We start from the raw sequence: 18,764 nt of genomic DNA on the forward strand, positions 1-18,764 counted from the left end.
CAGCCGTGGAACATGGAGTCTTCTGACGTAATTAGAAGTGCCGAAAATCAAAATTGGAATTATCCAATTTACTAGGCCGCCATAATAGCACTGAAGATTATGAAACCCCCCAATTCATACGTACCCACCGCGTATTTCAAATAGCACCAAATTATGCCGATACCACTTAACCATTTCCGACCGCCGGTTCCACCCCTCCACGCCCACCACTTCCCCTTATACAGTTGTGCTGCAAAAAGAAAATAGTACAGGCTAATATAGATTAGATTGCTTCTCCAGTGCTCAGCTGTCAATTTCCTCATGATACATCCGACAAGCTCAAGAATGGATTAGTTTTCGCGACCCTCACCAATACGGAAAGGCCCGGTGCCATAACCGTGCTGCATTCGGAAATATTCGAAAGAAAACGAAAATAAAAGTAAATATAGAAAGATGGGTAGAGTCAGGCAGAGTGTTCCGTGGTTCCCCACGAGGAAGGAAGACTGCCATTGGTGCTTGGTCTCTTGAGCAGCGGCATCCCCTGGAGCATTCTATTTCTGTCCCACCGATATGTTGGGATCCTAGCCCTCGCAGCTATTGAAACTGCATCATGAGCGTTTTTGCGTAGCTCACGCTTGAGGAAATAGGCACAACCTGATCAGGACCATCGTCTGTTTGAATGGCCCATGCTTGGAGATTGTACTATAACCATAGGCAGATAAGGTTGCATAATCATGGCATAGGATACAGGCGTTGAAGCCACCTTGGCATAATTTCTACTATATCTCCTTCTCCCCTAAGCGTAGCGATATTTTATCACTAGCCCACTAGGTCGTGGACGAAAACCATGTGTGGAGAGTTGGGTTTACAGAGTCCAACTCTCCATCAAGCGTAAATTTGGCTCCTTCTCCTTGGCATATAAGAGGCGCTAGTTAAGTTTAGGGTTAATTATGACACATGCCCTCGTTTCTTAACTGATCCCTCGGCCAATAAATGGCATTAGTTTGCCGACCGGCTGATGATTGGACGAGAATCTCTACTATTGTCCTATAGGCTTTATGGTTTAACCACCACGTATTGTCCATACGCTCCAGCCCTTTTGATCTTTGGTGGCCTGGATAATCACAATATTAGCATATAGATGGGGGTGATTAATTAGTGAGCTTTCTGAATCCCTGTCCGTCGTAAATAATAGAAAACAAACTATCTGCGCAGGTATCTTTGAGTGAAAACCATACTAACTCCTGTAAAAAGTTTAAAGCATCCGAAAATGATTATAGCAAATTCAATTTGAAAAATTCGGTGTAGTCATCATCTTCTTACTACTAAATATACCCATTTTATTGTCTTCTTTTTCATATTATTGTCAGATCTCTATGGCCTTCTTTGGCCTTCGTCCTTTTTGTAGACTATGCTAAGATGCGTTTAACCTTGAAGCAATACACACTTAGGTTTCTAATACCATGGAATAACAGTCATTCTGATAAGATCAACCGGAATGTTGCTTTCTTCGTAGGCTAGTTCAACAGAATCTATCGAGTATACATGCTCAAAAAAAAAGTGCTAGAGCTCAAATCTCCTCCATAATAGAACGATAATAATGGCAGGAGACATGGCTCTTGAATATATTCATCCTAAGAATAAAGCTTTCTTGGAACTTACCTCACTTAATCGCAGCCCAAAGACACTGTCATTAGCTCGCCAAACCACAGTAAGCATCTAGCCGCAAATGTGATGCTAGTTTGAGGGAGCGAAAATCTCTTACTTCAATCTGGTTTTCATCTTTCAATCATTCTGGATGACATCTGCTGGTTTTCAAAATTACAAGGCTAGATATTTATTGAAATAGGCGTTAAATTATAGAGTTAACAAAAAGTAATACTAAAGAGCAGGAGTGCATTATCCACAGGGAAAAAAAAACAAGAGGTATTATTATTATGAGAGTTCAGTCTTTTCGTCTAGGTGTTCATCCGACCCGTCGACCATTTTAGCCATGTCTTGCTCATGCTCGCTCTTGTATTTGTAGAAATAGGCCTGGATCGTGAACCACAGCCAGCCACCTTTTCAAGAGAAATCCCACGGTAAGTAAAACGGAGAAGCAAAATGCGCTTAAAACAGTAATATTTACCCAAACCAATTCCCATATACATAAAGTATTTGGATGGGCCGGTGACGGTCTTTTCCGCAGTGCCGGCAATGGCGGTGTTGACAATGTTGCCGAACGCAGTCATCAAAAGCCAGATGGACGACGTCTGGGCCTTGAGTGCCTTACCGGATTCCTGGTAGCAGAACAGGAGACCCGTCGGGGAGAGGAGGGCTTCGGCGAGAGAGAGGACAAAGAACTGGGGCACCTGCCACAAGGCGGGCACGCAAGTGGGGCAAGCGACGACCTTGCCATTCTCCTTGATGGGATTGTAGTTCGCCTCGACGCTGATATGCAGCAACCCAGAAATTAAGAAGGCCATGCACACGAGGAAGAAGCCCAACGAGATACGTCGCAGGGTGGTGCAGCGGATGCCAAGGCCCTTCTCAATGACGGGATACAAAAAGCCCAAGCTTGGCACCATGATGATGATGAGCAGCGAGTTGATCACTCCGAAGGATTCCGGCGAGACCTTGATGCTTCCGATTTGCTGGTTCATCATCCTGTATTGGGCTAGGACGGGTGGATGGAGGTTAGCTCGTTTTCGACGCGAGTGAAAAGCTCATAATAAGCAACTTACCTTGCCACTCGGTGGATTTCTGGTCGTAAATCATCCAGAAGAACAGAGTGGGCAGGATCATGTAGATGATGCGGCCCAAGAGACGGGTTTCCTCCACGAACGGAGCGCCCACATCGGCTAGCGCAAAGTTTAGGATCCCACCTTTGTGCTGGCGCTCCTCTCTGGATGCGAACAGCCAGCGGCCAAAAGCCAGCACCGCGACCTTGGCGGCCTTGAACGGCAAGAACTCGCCCACCGGCGGAACAATGCGGTAGTAGCGCACACCAAAGATAAATGCAAGCAAAGCCACTAAAAACATTGCGCTAGGCAGGATATACGAGCCGAAGTAGCAGGGCGCCCCGAAGCACTGGATGTTGTTTTTGATGTGCGGGGTGATGTTCTGGGCAAGCAGCGAGCCGACATTGATGGTGGTGTAGAACACCGTGAAGAACCAGTCGATGCCGGTCTTCTGGTGTGGGAGAAACTGGTCACCTCCGTGGGTGGACACGCAGGGTTTGATGCCGCCGGTGCCGATGGCCATGAGCACGAGGGCTGCATAGGGCCCGGCAATGGGGATGTTGGGGAAGTCGCCCATGACGTGATTGATCGAGAAAATGGTGAGCAATGCGGTTCCGATGAAGTAGATGACGGAGAGATAGACGATGGTGCGGTATTTGCCCAGATACGAGTCGGAGATGGCGGCCCCGAGCAACGGGCAGAAGTACGAGATCACGATGAAGGAGTGGGTCAGCATCTTGCTGTACTCTGGGGTCGTGCTGCACATGTCGATGAAGTACAGGTACAGTAGCGGCTTGATACCGTAGAAGCAGAACCGTTCGCCGAACTCATTCGGGATGATGAAGAAGATGGACATGGGGATGCGGCTCGGGCTGGCCATCAGCTTTGTGTCGACGCGCTCATTCAGCCGGATCTCGAGCTCGAGCAGCTCGCGGTCGCGCTCCGTCAGCTCCTGGCCCTGGAAGCGGTCCTATGGGTCAAATCGGGAATACCAGCCCGCGCCTGCATTAGACACTTGGGGAGGCGCGAGGGAAGCGGGCGCGGCCGCGCACACTCACCTTAACCAGGATCTCGTAGACTGGATTGTTTTTCACGTCGTCCCCCATGGTGGAAAAGAGCAAACCGTGTGAAAAACGGCGAGTCCCACTTCAAATATCAACCTTTTTTGTTTAGCTTATGCGCAGGATTTCGGGCTCCGTCCACTTGTGCCGGGGTCTTATTGGTGATGGGAACCTTAATTTTACAAACAGAGTAGTATGCAGCACACGAGGTTCCAAGGGAGTACAGCCGCAGCTAGTATGGTCACCACCGGTGTGCAACGCTTCATCCAAGCAAATGGGCGCTCTGCTCTATTCTGCCAGCAGTCCTCCTCTCGCTCTGCGCCTCAGTATTCCCCGCCAAGACTCAGCCGCTTCTATTGGAACAACTCAAACCCTGGTATTAGCTCCGCCCGGGCAAGATTTGGGATGATTTCTGCTGAGTCACAGGCTATGAGTGAAAGGGCACGAGAGAACTCTGGCTAGCTCTGCTTGTGTAATTCTGAGTGCGACTGGGAGAGGCCAGTCTCGCCGCTTGTTGGTCGACCGCGGTCCCCTCTGTGTGAATTCTATCCTTAAATAACTATGCTACGGGAGCTAAGACTGAAATGTCCAAAAATTTAATATTGCAAACATGTCGCCGCGTGGGGGCCTTTGAAACCTCACGTTTCTGCACCCTGTCCGTAAATAGAATCGTGAATGCGCGATGTCGGAATGCTTAGCGATCGCCTCTCTCAAGCGTGCCACTAGGCCCGAAATTCGGAAATTCACTGGTTGGGGCGAGAACTTGTCCGGCGGACTACGGAGCCGAGAGGAAGAAGCGGTGGCTGAGTCCGGCTATAGGACTCTCTCGACTTCAAAAAGGACCCAACACGATGGAAAATTGTTCAGACTCCCCATAGAGATTGTGCCCCAATTCTAACTCTACCGGTGGTTGTTCTGGATATCCACGAGAGTTCTTTCCATCACGCCCACATGGTTGCGTGCTTCATGGTACACTCAAGACAATGGATATTCCACGGTTGTACCCTAGGAGTGTTACGGCCAAATAAGCCTGTGACTGTGTAAAGTGTTGCTGTGCACTCTCGCTGTGAATACACAGCAGCACTTTTCCTTAGCACGACTAGTCGGGCTTTGAATGGAATCAACTGGAGAGGCACAAGTTGGTTGCAGGGTAGATTTTCAATTGCTCGCATTCCCAATAATGGGCCGTGCGCCTCAAATTGGTGCCATTGTGTGGCTTAGGAAGCTCTTTAGCCACCAATAGCTACGGTGACATAACAAGTTTGGATTTTTGGGCCGTCATTTGGGATACGTCTCTCGGTCAACAGGTGATCACGCCCAAATGGTTACCGACTTCGGTCACTCTATTATGCACCCAATGAAACGTGTGCACACTCTCATTAGGCTGAACTCTTGGCGGTTTTTGTGCTGGTGTCAATAATTAGCAGTGTGTAATATGCGGGTTCATAGAGAGTCTCAGTAATGTAGCGGCATGAGGATCATTCAAATCTACAATGACTCCCAGCCCAGAAATGGACGAGAATAATTGGGGGTAGGTGGGAGTTTCGTCTGCCGATAGGTGATGATGTGCTATGCGGGTATTTAGAACTCCCGCCTCTGCTCTACTACTTGGAGAGCTGTATCATATCAGCTTTGCCTATTCATATGGCTCGCCAGTTTTAGGGAGTTTGGGAATACGTATGAGCGAAATTCGCGATAAACTTGTGGACTGATAAGACAAAAACTCCATTTAAGCTAGCTCGCGAACTTGGCCTAGAAGGGCCGTGCTCGCCCTTTCCGGCATCACGGGACAGCCGACCGGCCCAATCAGTTGAATTTCCTCTTGATTGCATGTTTCTGGAATGGCACGGTATATGAGCTGCAGATTCGGATAGTGCCCACTGGTCGGGGTCTGAGCCCCCTCTAAGTAGCCTAATTAAATTTTGTGCCGATAGAAATATGAAAGAGGAGCAATGAAAAGACTCGATAAAACTATCGCGCTGGTCTTATCTCTGGCTTAGTTGTTGGGCCCAGGTGGTCTTACTCAGTTCAGTTCCCCATTAATGGAGTGTCCAAACCGGTAGCCCTCCCCCCTTTCGTATTTATTATGTTACCCTCTTCGTACTGTCGCTACCCTTGCCCTCATACTCTCTCCATTGCCGATGCTGCGCGCGTCCATTTGGTCGACTTGAGGTTCATGTGCTGATTTATCATGAGCACGAACACCGACATGGCCAAGGTCGTGAAACGGCTTGCCGACAAATCTCAAAACGCTGACATTCCCGATCTCTCCATCTCGGATCCTTACTACAATGAGCTATTTTTCGAGTTTAGCGGTAAAGCATGGACATCGGATTTTAGCCGTCCTTTATGCATTGCTCAACATAATGTTTGATTCTAGTTTATTGCACCATCCTGAGCATTATTGGAGGATGCCTCGTGGTAATGATAACATTTTTACTCTGGCTTTACGACCGCAAGTTTGTCGACCGCATCAGCTTGCGTTTGAACTTGGCTATATCTATATGTGATGTACTCCGGTCATCCATGTATTTTATTGCCTTCTACTTCAATGCTTCAGGTGATTTCCTCCTTTTATTCCTCCCAGCAAACTACAGCCTAGACGCCAACTTGACATTGCTCTCCTCTATTATAATTTTGCGAACTCTTTTGACACGCTGTTCCGCTTTTAGCTGGGTTCGAATGCAATATCACCATCACTTTCTTCATATTCTTCACCCACATGTATCTTTTCCTAAGCGTGGCGATTGCTCTCAACCTGCACTGGATTGTTCTAATGGAGCGACGGTTTAAGCCATGGATGGAAGTGTGGATATACTACGGCGGGTCGGTCGCGTTCGCACTATTGCTCAGCTTCACACCGCTCGCAGCAGGGCGATTCGGCTATGATCAATCTCAAGGGATTTGCTGGTACCGGGAGAGCTATTTGCTGACAAGCAAACTCTGGGAGTTGGTAGGCCTGGTTTCTCGGCGTTTTCGCTCACTCGAACTTTAACCCGACAATTCTTTTTTCTTTTCTCTCTCTCTTTCTATTTAAGCTAACCTTTATCATCCCGATCCTCATCTGCATTCTATATTGTAACGTGGTGATTGGATTTGTCGTCGCCAAAATCGTCAAAGAGAACCACTTTATCAAACGCCAAATTACCTCTGCAGGCAAGCACAACCCGATATTCTCCCAACAGCAATACACCCAGCTAGCCATCAATCGCATCATCATCCGCATTCTATCCTATCCCCTCATCCCTTTCTTGACGCAATCCATTCTAATGGTGAACGAGATCTACTTGCAGACGAATGGGCGCATTGTATATGTCTTAGCTATCGCTGCGAACACAAGCGCTGGTTTGCCCGGTAATCCTTTTAGTGAAACCACTCTTTTTTTTTTCAGAGATCTGGGATTGAATGCCTTGGGTTGCTTTTTAGGGGTCTTTAACTGTCTTGCCTTCCTCTTTGATCCCGCGGTTGTCAAATCACTCCAAAAGATTCAGTTGGATCTTATCGAGCGCTATGCGGACGACAACCAGCATAGAGTCAAACGCTGGCTTGTGCGCAAGCTTCTTTTACCCCTGTTCCCAAGCCCTACGTTGAATCCGGAAGCTTCGAGGCAGGAGGCGGAGTGTGTGAGTAAATCGGTGCCGAAGGAAATTGAGGAGGCTAGGCAAGATGAGATTGCCGTCGAAAGCTTATCATTTGACTGTTCACCTATGTCAGATGCGACGTGTGTAGAGCCGCGTCATCTCGGAGCATGGCCAAATCATTTGGAAATAGATATTGACACGAGAGAATATAAGGAAAAACTTGGAGACCTGGTCGGCAGGGCCCAGTGTGGACGGGAGGGTACAAGATGGATGGGTTTGGAGGGCAACGAGGATATGCATCATAAGCAACAGAGAACAATGGACTTCAATACAGGACATGAGATCGAGCACAATGGAAAGGGAAGCAGCGGCGCAAAAGGATTAGGGGGGGATGAGGCCACAGACTTGCGAGCGGCTGGGAGAGTCGATTTCTCCCTCCCCATAGAAGAAAATTTGCCCTCGCATACGAACACCGAGGCTGTGGCAGAGAGGCTGCCACAACCGCGACGCGGTTCGTGGCAACTCCGAGTCTCGTATTGGAAAGAGTCGGATGAGTTAGAGAATGACAGCGAATGGGCGAATTATGCGAAGGAATTCATTGGCCATCTTTGAGGGTGGATGTACAGAGTCGCTCTGGGCTATCCATGATATCTTTTTTATCCTATTTATTCGGGTATAACCTGCTTTCAGTATCTTTCACTTACATTGGTTCAGTATATGATTCTGGTTTATTATGCATTTTTTAATTTTCTCTAAAAGAAGGGACTCCATGTCGTTGCTTTGCAATTTCTACACAACTCAAGCCTGTTTTCTACCTCGAGGCTAATAGAGTTGGAGAAAAGATTCAGTATGTTACAGGCGTGTTATACCAGAGCGCCCACCCCTTTTCAAACACGGACTCATAGTAGGGGAGCATAGAGAGTCCAAGTGTAAAGTATGTGCCGTTTGGCCAAGATTGCTCAATTCTTTGCTCGGCATGCATTTCGAACTGTATGCTACAGCCCCAGACATGGCTGAGTTGCTTAAATCCTATAAGGATGTCAGGTGTTGATCGGGGTCAACATGGTATGTATGCAAATAGACTCCCGCTCTAATAAAGCATATGTTCGGATATCTCTCTTCGAATCCATCCAGCCTAAGGATCCCTTGACATTGTATCATACGGGAACTCGTCGGTGGCTTCGGAGGATCCTGAGGCACTCTTGAGTATTTTAAAGAGCTTGTAGCGCGAGAGGGCACGAACAACCGCAGGATTGAGAAGGAAGACGATCAGATTAAGAAGACCCTGCATTCCGGTCGTGATAGCTTCTGCTCTCTGTGTCCTCAGCCCCAGCTCGGTTAACGGCTGATTGGTCAGAAAGAGCCAGTTGAGGACAAGAGAGGCAGGCTGGCAGACGACGAGCACGGTGGGATATAGGAGAATCCGCAGAACCGAGAGAATCAATTGCTTCTCTCGATCCTCCATTTCGGCCGAGATGGATCGGAGATTTTCGCGGACCACGCGCAGTGAGGTCAACACACGACAGATCACCGCGAGAATGATGCCAAACGAATAAAGGATAGAGGAGATCATCCAGATGTCGAAGCAGAAGATCTCAATCAAATACGAGGTCGTTGCATCCACATAAGTGAATATCGCGTGCTATGCATCCCATATTTTGTCAAGAGGGCTCTGGCTTTGTGTAGAGCAAAACAAACTTCAAAGCTTTACCGAATTCTTGTCCCAGAATGAATCCCCTACAAACGGGATTGGCAAGGCTAGAGAAAAGCTGGCCAGCGTGGCCACAGGGAAATACCAGCTCTGGATTTTCTTCATGTTTTTGCGACGGCACAGGAAGGAGAGGTGTAGGTCGAAAGCAATGGAGACGGTGAGGAATGCAAACCAAATCGGAAAGGCATAAACTGTATAAAGGAGGAGTCGTGCCAGCCAGGGACGCGATGGTGTAATGGCGTCCATGACGTGGTAACTGATCCGAAGCAGGAAGAGCGCCTGTTTGAGGGGTGAATAGGTTTAGGATGGATGCTTCATTTCCAAGAAGTGGATAAAATAATCAAGCAATGGAGAAAGTAGATCACATGAAGACTTTACCCGAGACAAGGCATCCACAAGCCCAATCCATAGGGAAAGTTTGAGCGATATTGTGTTTGCAACAGAGGGCTGGCTATATCGGAGAAAGAGAACCATGGCCATCATGATAATAGCACAAACCAGAGATGTGATGTTTAACCAGTAGAACTCATTTTGCACATCTCCCATATTTTGTTTTTCTCCCCTCGGCCGATGCTGGCTGCAGAGACGGATCAATGGCGGGAGAAAGATGGACAGCTTTGGCCATGGCCCGAGAAGCCTAATTTATGGGCAATAGGGTAATTTGTGATTTTTAGGAAATCATGTTTCAGATAAGGGGCTATGGTCACAAATGGCACTGACAGATCTGAAACCAAGAGAGTATCTCTAGCCAACACTAAATATCCATATGAATGTGGGAAGAAATGGGGAGGCGTGAAAGGAAAGCCGGCTAACTTTAAACACTCTCCAGATGCCGAGTATCCATTCGTTACGGCCAGCATCCGGGGCGGCGAGAAACTTGTGTGAGAAAAAGGCTTCTTGCTCTCACACCTTCAGCGAGGAGCCGCCCCTCGGAGCAATCGAGGTTGGAGATCGCCGTAAAAGGCCCAGAACACCCCGCGCTCTTCGGTGGGAGCATCGCGGTAAAAATTATCATTGCTCCATTTAACAGCTTCCTTCGGGGATGGCGTGCCGATGGATCCATATACTAATACCACAAAAGGCCCTTCAAATGATGTCAGATTTATTCGAGTGATTTAGCAATAGACCACTAGAGCTTTTCATCGAGTGAAATGCTTTGGAGAAAGTTTCCCCACCTTTGGTTTTTCACTTAAACATTGTATTACTTGCGTTATTAAGAGGGAACGGACATCCTCTTACCGCACACTTAGAGTCTATTAAAAAAATAGCGCACATTTCATGAGCATCAAAGAATATAATAGAATCATATTCGCCTTGGGATGGAATAGAGTAATCCCGGAATCAGAAAATTATAGCATCCTTGTGTTCCTCTCCAAATATCCGTCACCAGAACACTATATCAAAAATATGAGACGGCTCAAACTGGCCTTTGTTCTGCCGTATAAATCTCAATGACGGCGTGAAATGATAGGGCATCCTTGCACCTGTGGTTAAAATTGAGCCTATTGATATCAACAGAAAGAATTGCTGTAGAAGAAATCATCCTAACGAAAATGAAACTTTTAGTCAAATGATTCAAAAAGCTCGCATGATTATTCAGGCTCGAGGTTTGACTTTTTTTTCATATGATCAATGTGGAGATAATATAGAACGAAAAATGGGCGCCTGGGGAGTTGTTTTCAGTCAGTGTCGAAGCGCAACCCTTTTCGTTATCACCTTATTTCCTGACTCTATTACAGGGCAAAATGAAACGCGTTCAAATTTGGCCAATACAAAAGTTATTATTAATATTATAAACTCTGTCCAACATGGCGGCAATGCCAGCAGCTTGAAACTGAAGCTAACACAATGACACTTCATTAAAGAGGCAAAGAGTGATTTACCCCGCGCTAGAATACCCACAGACCAATTTTGGGGCAGAGTATGTGAAATTAATTTCGAATCTGCACTAGTGATGCGTTGGGAAGCAGTAATTCTATACCTCACATCACATCTGCTTGGTATGAAGGCGAGTTGCCATCTCTAGTACTTGAACTAAGAGCGGTGAATATGATATACGATCTCAACATGGTATTATCTCAATCGCCTTGTATCGAAGGTGATTAGCTCTGTTGTCAACTAATAATACAGAGGGAACATCTGCCTTCATATCCGATTTTATTGCTCAAAATTGGGGTATCCATGCTGTTATCTTACAATAAATTATCCATAACAGAACATTTATCACAACCTACATTGCATCCTATTTTACAGTGATCCATTAAAGAATAAAGTACCATGAGTTTTAAATTTTGAGTGTGCTCCATCTTTAGCGACTTCTCCAATCCATCTCTTAAACTTCTCCCACGCTCAAATTATGCTTGCTGACTTCCTGTGAGATTAGGAGAGGGTGGGCTGCCTCCCGAGGTATTGAAAATCCTGTAGGGCGAGAGAGATCGCCCAACGGCAGGGTTGAGGAGGAATACGAGCAAATTTAGGATACCTTGCAATCCGGTCGTGATAGCTTCGGCCTGCAATACCATCAATGTGTATGGCGTCGTCTTGAGCCTCAAAAGGAAGGCCCAACTGAGAAGAATATCCGCTGGACAGCATACCATAAGCACCATGGGGTAGAGTAGAATCCATAACACCGAATGGGTATATTGACGTCCTCTATCTTGCATGTCCACCGGCATGGACTCAATATTCTCTTGGATAAAATGCAGGGATATGAAAACATGAATGGCCACGGCAAGCATAATGGCAACCGAGTAAAGAATAGAGGACAGAACCCACAAGTCAAAACAGAGAATCTCGAGCGAAAGAGCAATGATAGGATCAATAGATACGGTGATAGTTTGCTACATGGATGCAAGCCCAACATTATTATCTCATTCAGATACTGCAGCGCGTGAGACATTTCTTACTGTTTCCACGTTCCACTGTATGTTGGTGATCACAACAAACGGCGAGCTCAATAATAAGCTCGCCAACATGGTTAGCGGACAGTACAATCTCTGGATAAACTTTATGTTATTGCGTCGGCAGAGAAAGGATAGATGCAGGTCGAATGCGATGGCGGCATTAAGGAAGACAAACCACATTGTGGAAAAATACTTCATGTAGACTAGCAAATGAGGAGCCCACGGCATTGACGAGACAATAGAGTTCAATACAGAGGGATTGACACGAATTAAAAAGACAATCTACGCGGACAGAAAACAGAAGCTCAGCTCCTCTCATGGCACAAAATACAACAAGGGAAACTTTACGCGGGATAATATGTCGACCAGTCCAATCCAAAGCGTGAGCTTGAGTGCGATAGTATTCGCGACGTCCGGCTGCTTACACCGAAGGTATAAGACCATCCCCATCATAACAAGGGCACATACAATAGATGCAATATGGATCCAGTTGTATTGAGTTTGGGCTGCGTGGATTATATCATGTGGAGAATTTAATGTGCTGTTTTGATTTTGCACAGAGTCCATAGTATATTTTATCTATTATATCAATTTGCTCTGTGAAGAAGGGATGGAGAGGAGGGAACAATGGAACCCCTCTTTAAAAGCTTCCAAATGTGGGTTTATATCTACAGCTACGATGTAGAGAGCGTGTCTCAGTGCTATCAGAAAGTTTTAATGATAGTTAATAATCCTTGGCAATTGCTTAATAATGCTTAAGGGCCGTTAACGGAGGTGTCCCATTTTTAATGCACGTTTTGACTTTGACATTGTAACTATTGCACTAATATTCATAGTTTTCGGTGGGAAAATCCCCCCAATAGTAATTCACTTTACTCCAAAGTTAGACAAGTGTAGTTTAGACAAGTTTAGTTTAGACTAGTTTAGACAAGTTTTACGAGCTTGGACAACGGCTCTCTCCATAAAGTTACCAATACTAAGCACGGTTTCTAATGGGCGAAAAGTAATTTTAATATACAAAGCAGGGAAGCATTAATTTCGGGGTAATGAAAGACCCAAGTGCAAGCAAAAAAGGTAGAGGTAGATTTGCTATGATCTGGAAATGGCACAATGGGATAAAATTCCCAAGAGTGGCAGGTCTCAAGTTTGTGTTCTATTGATACTTCCATTATCATTTGAGTTTTCCCAGGTACGAAATGGACGGCTAGTTTGAGCCGGTGAATACTTGAAACTTGGGGGAGGAGGAGGTAAGTCACGAGTAGAAGAATCGTGGGCATATTATTATTTTTATGGTGAATATGAGTATACTAAACATGAAAGGGGAATAAGATGACAGCTTTCTACGCTATGAGTTAACTACTGGGGCGATTTGGTTCATTACATCTCGGGCAGAGCCAATATATTCATCCTCCCCTGATTATAATACGAAGGGTTGACAAATATTAGATAGTACAGCCAAGATTATATTACGAACACATGGAGCAAGCTACAGGGCTGCAGTAATGGCATCCAATATCACCTAGCTCTGCTATGGCAGCAAGCTTTCGACGCTATAGAATTGAAAGTAGTGAAATCTGGCCAATTAGATCCGCATTTTTCTGACGCAATTTAATAGCAACCAGGGACTGTATTCCAGGTTGTAGCAACGCCGACCGTTTTATCTAAAACCAATGCTGTACTACAAAAGCGCTTATAATCTGAAAATGATCTTTTCGTGAAGCCATTTTGTCGATCAATCATGGATGTATATGAAGGTATCATTCAATCGATTCCATAATATGATACTGGCACTTAATTCCCTATTTTACAATGCCTCTTTTTGCAGTATTATGTACCGGAAGTTTTCGGTTTATATCAACTCCAGCGTTCAACTTGAATCCTCGTTCACCCGTGTTCATACAATTGGGTTGGCTTCCGGCGTGTCTTCGGAAGAAGGCTGGTTTTTCACGCAAGTGCTGAAAATCTTGTAGCGAGAGATCGCCCGCACAACCGCAGGATTAAGAAGGAATACAAGCAAATTTAGGGCAACTTGTAGACCGGATGTTATTGCTTCGGCATGCATTAAGACGAGGAGGGTATGCGTGATCTCTTGATGCAAAAAGAAAACCCAGCCAAGAAAATTGAGAACAGGGCAGCATACCACTAGCACCAAAGGGTAGAGTAGGATGCGGAGCAATGAATAGATAAACTGGCGCTCTCTTTTTTGCGTTTCCGCCGACATGCTTCCAAGGTTTTTTCGGATGGCGCTTAGAGATTTGAGAGCATGAAATACTACGGTGAGAATAACGGCAAATGAATACAAAATGGTCGACATCATCCAGACATCAAAACAGAGAATTTCAACAGCAAGGGCTGGTGCGAGTTCAACCGAATTAAAAATTGAATGCTATCAATGTTTAAACACATCATTAGTATTCCAGGTGGACGATGCAGTACCTGAGTCTCTCTTTACAATTTCTGCATCCCAGTATATATTCCCGACGAAAGCGAATGGTAAGTTTATTATCAAACCCGCAAGCGTTGCCACAGGACAGTACAGCCTTTGCATTGGCCCAATATTATTGCGACGGCAAAGAACAGTGAGATGCAGATCGAGTGCAATTGCGGCACTGAGAAATGCAAACCACATTGGGAAAAAATGGGACGTGTATGAAAAGAGGCGAGGGGCCCAAGACACCTGGGAGACGATGAAGTTCATTGCAGCTGGATTGACTCGGATCAAAAAGTTTACCTAAAAGAACAGAAGATAAGCGTCCAGTTTGCCGCAACGCATGCGATGCCACAAATAGGTTTTTACTCGGGACAATACGTCGGCCAATCCAATCCAGAGTGAGAGCTTTAATGATATTGTGTTCGCGATGGTAGGTTGCTTACAGCGAAGAAATAGGGCTATCACCATCATCACCAGGGCACAAGCGATAGATGTGATCTGCAGCCAGTTGTAGTGATTTTGAACAGCTCGAATTACGTGTGTAGACTCCAGTGTGCTGTTCTGATTTTGCATGGAGTCCATGTTGTAGCTGTTAAAAACCGCAGGAAGTCAGCTAGCATCTTGGAGGAGGCATGAGATTAGGGAGAGAAAAGCTGCCTCCACAGTCTCAGGAACCAGGTCCAAATTAACAAGTTTAGCGAAATTAACGAAAATTCCGAGTTTCAGTTCTAAACTCGAAATTTTCGTTAATGATTCACCCTTGTGTAAAAGTTTCAAACGATTGTGCCTTTTTCAATGCCAAATTACAATTTCTGAGAGCTACCGGTGATATAGTAGAAACGATATGTTGACGATATATTGGGACATTGAGATAGTGTACCGACCTTTACATTCGTAGTGTTTACATAGCAATTTCATTTCGTCCACTTATTTAAAATAAAAGAATAGAGTTTAATAGACTTTTTTGAGCTATCTAAAAATTCAAATGGCAGGCCAGGTTTCTAGTGGGCGAATGCTATTAGAATCCGCGGAAAGTATCAATTAAATCAGATTAAAAAGAAACATAAAAAACAAGCAAAAAGAGAACACTCCTGCTTTGATTTGGATAATTTAGAATAAATGTTTTTTCCTAGTGGAGTAATGGACAAAAAATTCGCTAATCTAGTATTCTTCGTCGGGCAGTTCGCATTATCAGTATCCATTGATTAGGCGGTTGAATGTGTTTTATAATAAATGAGGAATACCTAGGTATTTTTACGTTAAACCAAAAGCAAGGCAACCGTACAATTCTACATAAGTCAGAGGTTAAGCAATTTAAGAAAGCAACATTTGACAGCCGCTATAAACTTGTTGCCGTGAGTCAGCTGTCAGTAGAAAAATCGAATTAATTACATGTTAAACAATATGGTCATGCGATCGCTTAAACGATCCCTGTAGAATTTCTGATCGAAGGCTAAGAAACATCTGCTTCTCAACCACACTCTAAGATTAGATCAAAGTTTGTAGTGATAGTTTATAGTTAAAGAGTTGAGAAAATCTCCAAATATTTGACGATCCTGTTAACCTCCATCTACTGTCATTAGATAGGAATATGAATGTCACCTAGGAGCTTGCATTACAAGAATATGACATCATTCCTTCTTGGAGCGATTGATTAATCTAGAAACTATGCCAATAGCTATGATTATTAAGTAATTAAAATAGCTATTGTTACTGAGTAGTTGCTTATTTATCCTACATATTTATCCTCAGTATATTAGAAAGATCTGAACTACTGCAGTGACTTGGGATTTAATATTGGATCCGCACGTTTATTTTTATAATAACTCCACTTGTATGCTATCTCATCCTAGCTGGAGCTTTTGAGTGGCAATATAAAAATCTGTATAATGTTTGATCATTATACAGATTTTTATATTGTCTTCTCACGTCTGCATCCATACGAATATATCATTAAGCCAATACATTAGCGTAGAATACATGTCTCTGTAACTATTAATTGAAGGATCATTCAAAAGCTCATGATAGCATTCTATTATAGGCAATTAGGTGATCAAACGCGGGTATATGCGTCAATATCTTACAATGAATCCTATTAAAAGATACAGTAAACACGGGTTCTCCTACGTCTCCTATTTTACATTTGATATATTTACAAGATTTTACATTATCCAACATGAATATGCCTAATTTCCAGTTTTCCTCCACATCCATCTCCCTACCACTGCTCCGTATTCATGATATTTTGGTTGCCTTCATGTTCATCAGCAGAAAATAATGAATTGCTGAAGATCTTGTAATGCGAGAGGGCCCGCACGACGGCAGGATTGAGAAGAAACACGAGCAAATTTAAGATACCTTGCAATCCAGAAGTTATTGCATCAGCGCGCATTGCTGCCATGACAGAAGGTGAAATCTCCGGATTCATATAGTAAATCCAGTCGAGAATAATGCCCGCAGGACAACATATCAAGAGCACCATAGGATAGAGCAGTATTCGTAATACGGAATAGGTAAACTGCCGCTCTCTGGCTTGCATGTCCACCGACGTGGATTCGAAATTCTCTCGGATGATGTGGAGGGATTTGAAAACGCGAAACACTACGGCGAGAATTACAGCAAATGAGTATAATATGGCGGAAGCCATCCATAAGTCGTAGCAGAAGGTTTCAAGAATAATGGCCTGTGTACGCTCTAGAGATATATAAACTATTTGCTAAAAAGGTAAAAACACATCATTAGGATTCCAGATGGTAGCTCTATCAGCTGAATCCCTCATTACAAATTCTGGATTCCAATATATATTGCCAACGAATAGGAAGGGCAGAGGGATTATTGAGCTAACTAGCGCCGCTAAGGGAGAGTAGAACCTCTGAATTATCTTGATATTAACGCGACGACAGAGGAAGGAGAGGTGTAGATCGAGCGCAATTGCGGCACTTAGAAATGCAAACCACATTAAAAAAAAGAAGGATGTGTATACTAATAGCCGCGGAAACCAAGGTATCGTGGACACAGTAATGTTCATCAAGGAAGGATTGACGCGGATCAAAAAGTTGGCCTAGCAATACAGAAGACAAAAGCTTAGTTCTGTAATATTGGAAGATGCCCAGTTGAACCTCTTACGCGGGATAATACATCGACTAACCCAATCCAAAGCGAGAGTTTAAGTGATATTGTGTTGGAGATGGTAGGCCGCTTACACCGAAGATAGATAGTTATCGCCATCATTATAAGGGCACATATGATGGATATGATATGTAGCCAGCTGTATTGACTCTGTACTGTGTATGAGTAATTATGCGTAGACTCCGAGGTACGGTTTTGATTCTGCTCGATGTTCATATTATGCTTGTCGTTTTAAGCACAGGATAAAGTTTACAAGCGGTGTGAAGGAAGAATTGACAGTAATTAAGTGGCTAAATTTTCCTTTCAAAAAATTCTGAAACTATTTTCACAATATAACATGTCTCAGTTGGAATTTCCATTAATAATTTGATTTTGAATTATAGTTTATACGGTTATTTGGATCCCGATTGATAAGAGGAGGATCATATCTAAGCACACAATTGAAAATATGAAACGATTATGTTTGTAATGGATAAGGATACTGAAGTTTCTGGACCGAAAATCACTGTGCATATATGGAAGTATCATGTCGATGAGAGGCGTACTAAATAACAGGTTTATTTTTCAAATACCGGCAATAAAATCTTGGACAAAGAACATCCGAAATGCATAAATGTCTGCAAGGTTATTTTACCTCACCGGCAAAGTATTAAGACAAAAAAGAGAGCAAATAACCTTTGGTCACATGGGGAACAAGGCGACCATGGATGGTTAATAGTCAATAGCCTATAAATATGGAGTTAGAAAGACATTGTGCATGCTATAACTACATAAAATTTTACACGTGGCAAAAATTTTATAGTGAAATTTATACTATTTATGTGAAAAAAAAATAACCCTTTGATAATATTTGTACATCCTGCATTTAGTTTGGCTAGACACTCATTGTCCTGCACCAATCAAGCTGGTCATAGTTGGCACTCTAGAGAGGTTTTCAGACAACAATTATCCTCTCCGACAATTGAAAAGGTGAGGGTCTTTTGCAATGATAATGAGGGGGAGCCTGCACAACAACTGAATTAAGAAGGAATATGTGCAATTTTAAGATGTATTGCAATCTGAATATTATGGTACCGAATGCAAAAGCAGCAATAAAAAATGCAGATAATATGGAAAAATAGGTTCTTGCGGATTACAAATCCGAGAGACGACGAAATTCAACACAGGGTGTTGGAAAAGTATTTGTGAGAACGAGGGAATAGTTAGAGAGACTGCTGACCCTGACTTATTAATTTCGCTTGAGTCTAGC

General features: G+C 44.1%; 7 protein-coding genes across 7 annotated transcripts; 2 read left to right on the top strand and 5 right to left on the bottom strand.

Moving 5' to 3' along the window:
- Positions 1-1,914: 1,914 nt before the first annotated feature.
- On the bottom strand, positions 1,915-3,805 carry VTP21DRAFT_6125 (uncharacterized protein; the record flags this gene model as incomplete). Its single annotated transcript, XM_069396722.1, has 4 exons — positions 1,915-2,039; positions 2,108-2,635; positions 2,703-3,669; positions 3,758-3,805. The coding sequence occupies 4 exons, from the start codon at positions 3,803-3,805 to the stop codon at positions 1,915-1,917; spliced, it is 1,668 nt and encodes a 555-aa protein (XP_069247394.1).
- Positions 3,806-3,955: 150 nt separating this feature from the next.
- VTP21DRAFT_6126 (uncharacterized protein) lies at positions 3,956-4,658 on the top strand (the record flags this gene model as incomplete). The annotated part of the gene is made up of 2 exons (XM_069396723.1): positions 3,956-4,201; positions 4,428-4,658. 2 exons carry the CDS (start codon positions 3,956-3,958, stop codon positions 4,656-4,658), a joined length of 477 nt encoding a protein of 158 aa, XP_069247395.1.
- Positions 4,659-5,969: 1,311 nt separating this feature from the next.
- On the top strand, positions 5,970-7,953 carry VTP21DRAFT_6127 (uncharacterized protein; the record flags this gene model as incomplete). Its single annotated transcript, XM_069396724.1, has 4 exons — positions 5,970-6,075; positions 6,141-6,320; positions 6,433-6,713; positions 6,799-7,953. The coding sequence occupies 4 exons, from the start codon at positions 5,970-5,972 to the stop codon at positions 7,951-7,953; spliced, it is 1,722 nt and encodes a 573-aa protein (XP_069247396.1).
- Positions 7,954-8,476: 523 nt separating this feature from the next.
- Positions 8,477-9,912, bottom strand: VTP21DRAFT_6128 (uncharacterized protein; the record flags this gene model as incomplete). Its single annotated transcript, XM_069396725.1, has 4 exons — positions 8,477-8,983; positions 9,053-9,331; positions 9,431-9,689; positions 9,773-9,912. 4 exons carry the CDS (start codon positions 9,910-9,912, stop codon positions 8,477-8,479), a joined length of 1,185 nt encoding a protein of 394 aa, XP_069247397.1.
- Positions 9,913-11,406: 1,494 nt separating this feature from the next.
- On the bottom strand, positions 11,407-12,522 carry VTP21DRAFT_6129 (uncharacterized protein; the record flags this gene model as incomplete). Its single annotated transcript, XM_069396726.1, has 3 exons — positions 11,407-11,892; positions 11,959-12,237; positions 12,304-12,522. 3 exons carry the CDS (start codon positions 12,520-12,522, stop codon positions 11,407-11,409), a joined length of 984 nt encoding a protein of 327 aa, XP_069247398.1.
- Positions 12,523-13,849: 1,327 nt separating this feature from the next.
- VTP21DRAFT_6130 (uncharacterized protein) lies at positions 13,850-14,968 on the bottom strand (the record flags this gene model as incomplete). Its single annotated transcript, XM_069396728.1, has 3 exons — positions 13,850-14,341; positions 14,408-14,686; positions 14,753-14,968. 3 exons carry the CDS (start codon positions 14,966-14,968, stop codon positions 13,850-13,852), a joined length of 987 nt encoding a protein of 328 aa, XP_069247399.1.
- A 1,636-nt stretch (positions 14,969-16,604) lies between these two features.
- VTP21DRAFT_6131 (uncharacterized protein) lies at positions 16,605-17,731 on the bottom strand (the record flags this gene model as incomplete). The annotated part of the gene is made up of 3 exons (XM_069396729.1): positions 16,605-17,102; positions 17,169-17,447; positions 17,513-17,731. 3 exons carry the CDS (start codon positions 17,729-17,731, stop codon positions 16,605-16,607), a joined length of 996 nt encoding a protein of 331 aa, XP_069247400.1.
- Positions 17,732-18,764: the final 1,033 nt, after the last annotated feature.

The sequence above is a fragment of the Calcarisporiella thermophila genome, assembly GCF_041956535.1.
Source record: "Calcarisporiella thermophila strain CBS 279.70 unplaced genomic scaffold VTP21scaffold_25, whole genome shotgun sequence".
In the NCBI taxonomy this organism is placed as follows: Eukaryota; Fungi; Calcarisporiellomycota; class Calcarisporiellomycetes; order Calcarisporiellales; family Calcarisporiellaceae; genus Calcarisporiella; species Calcarisporiella thermophila.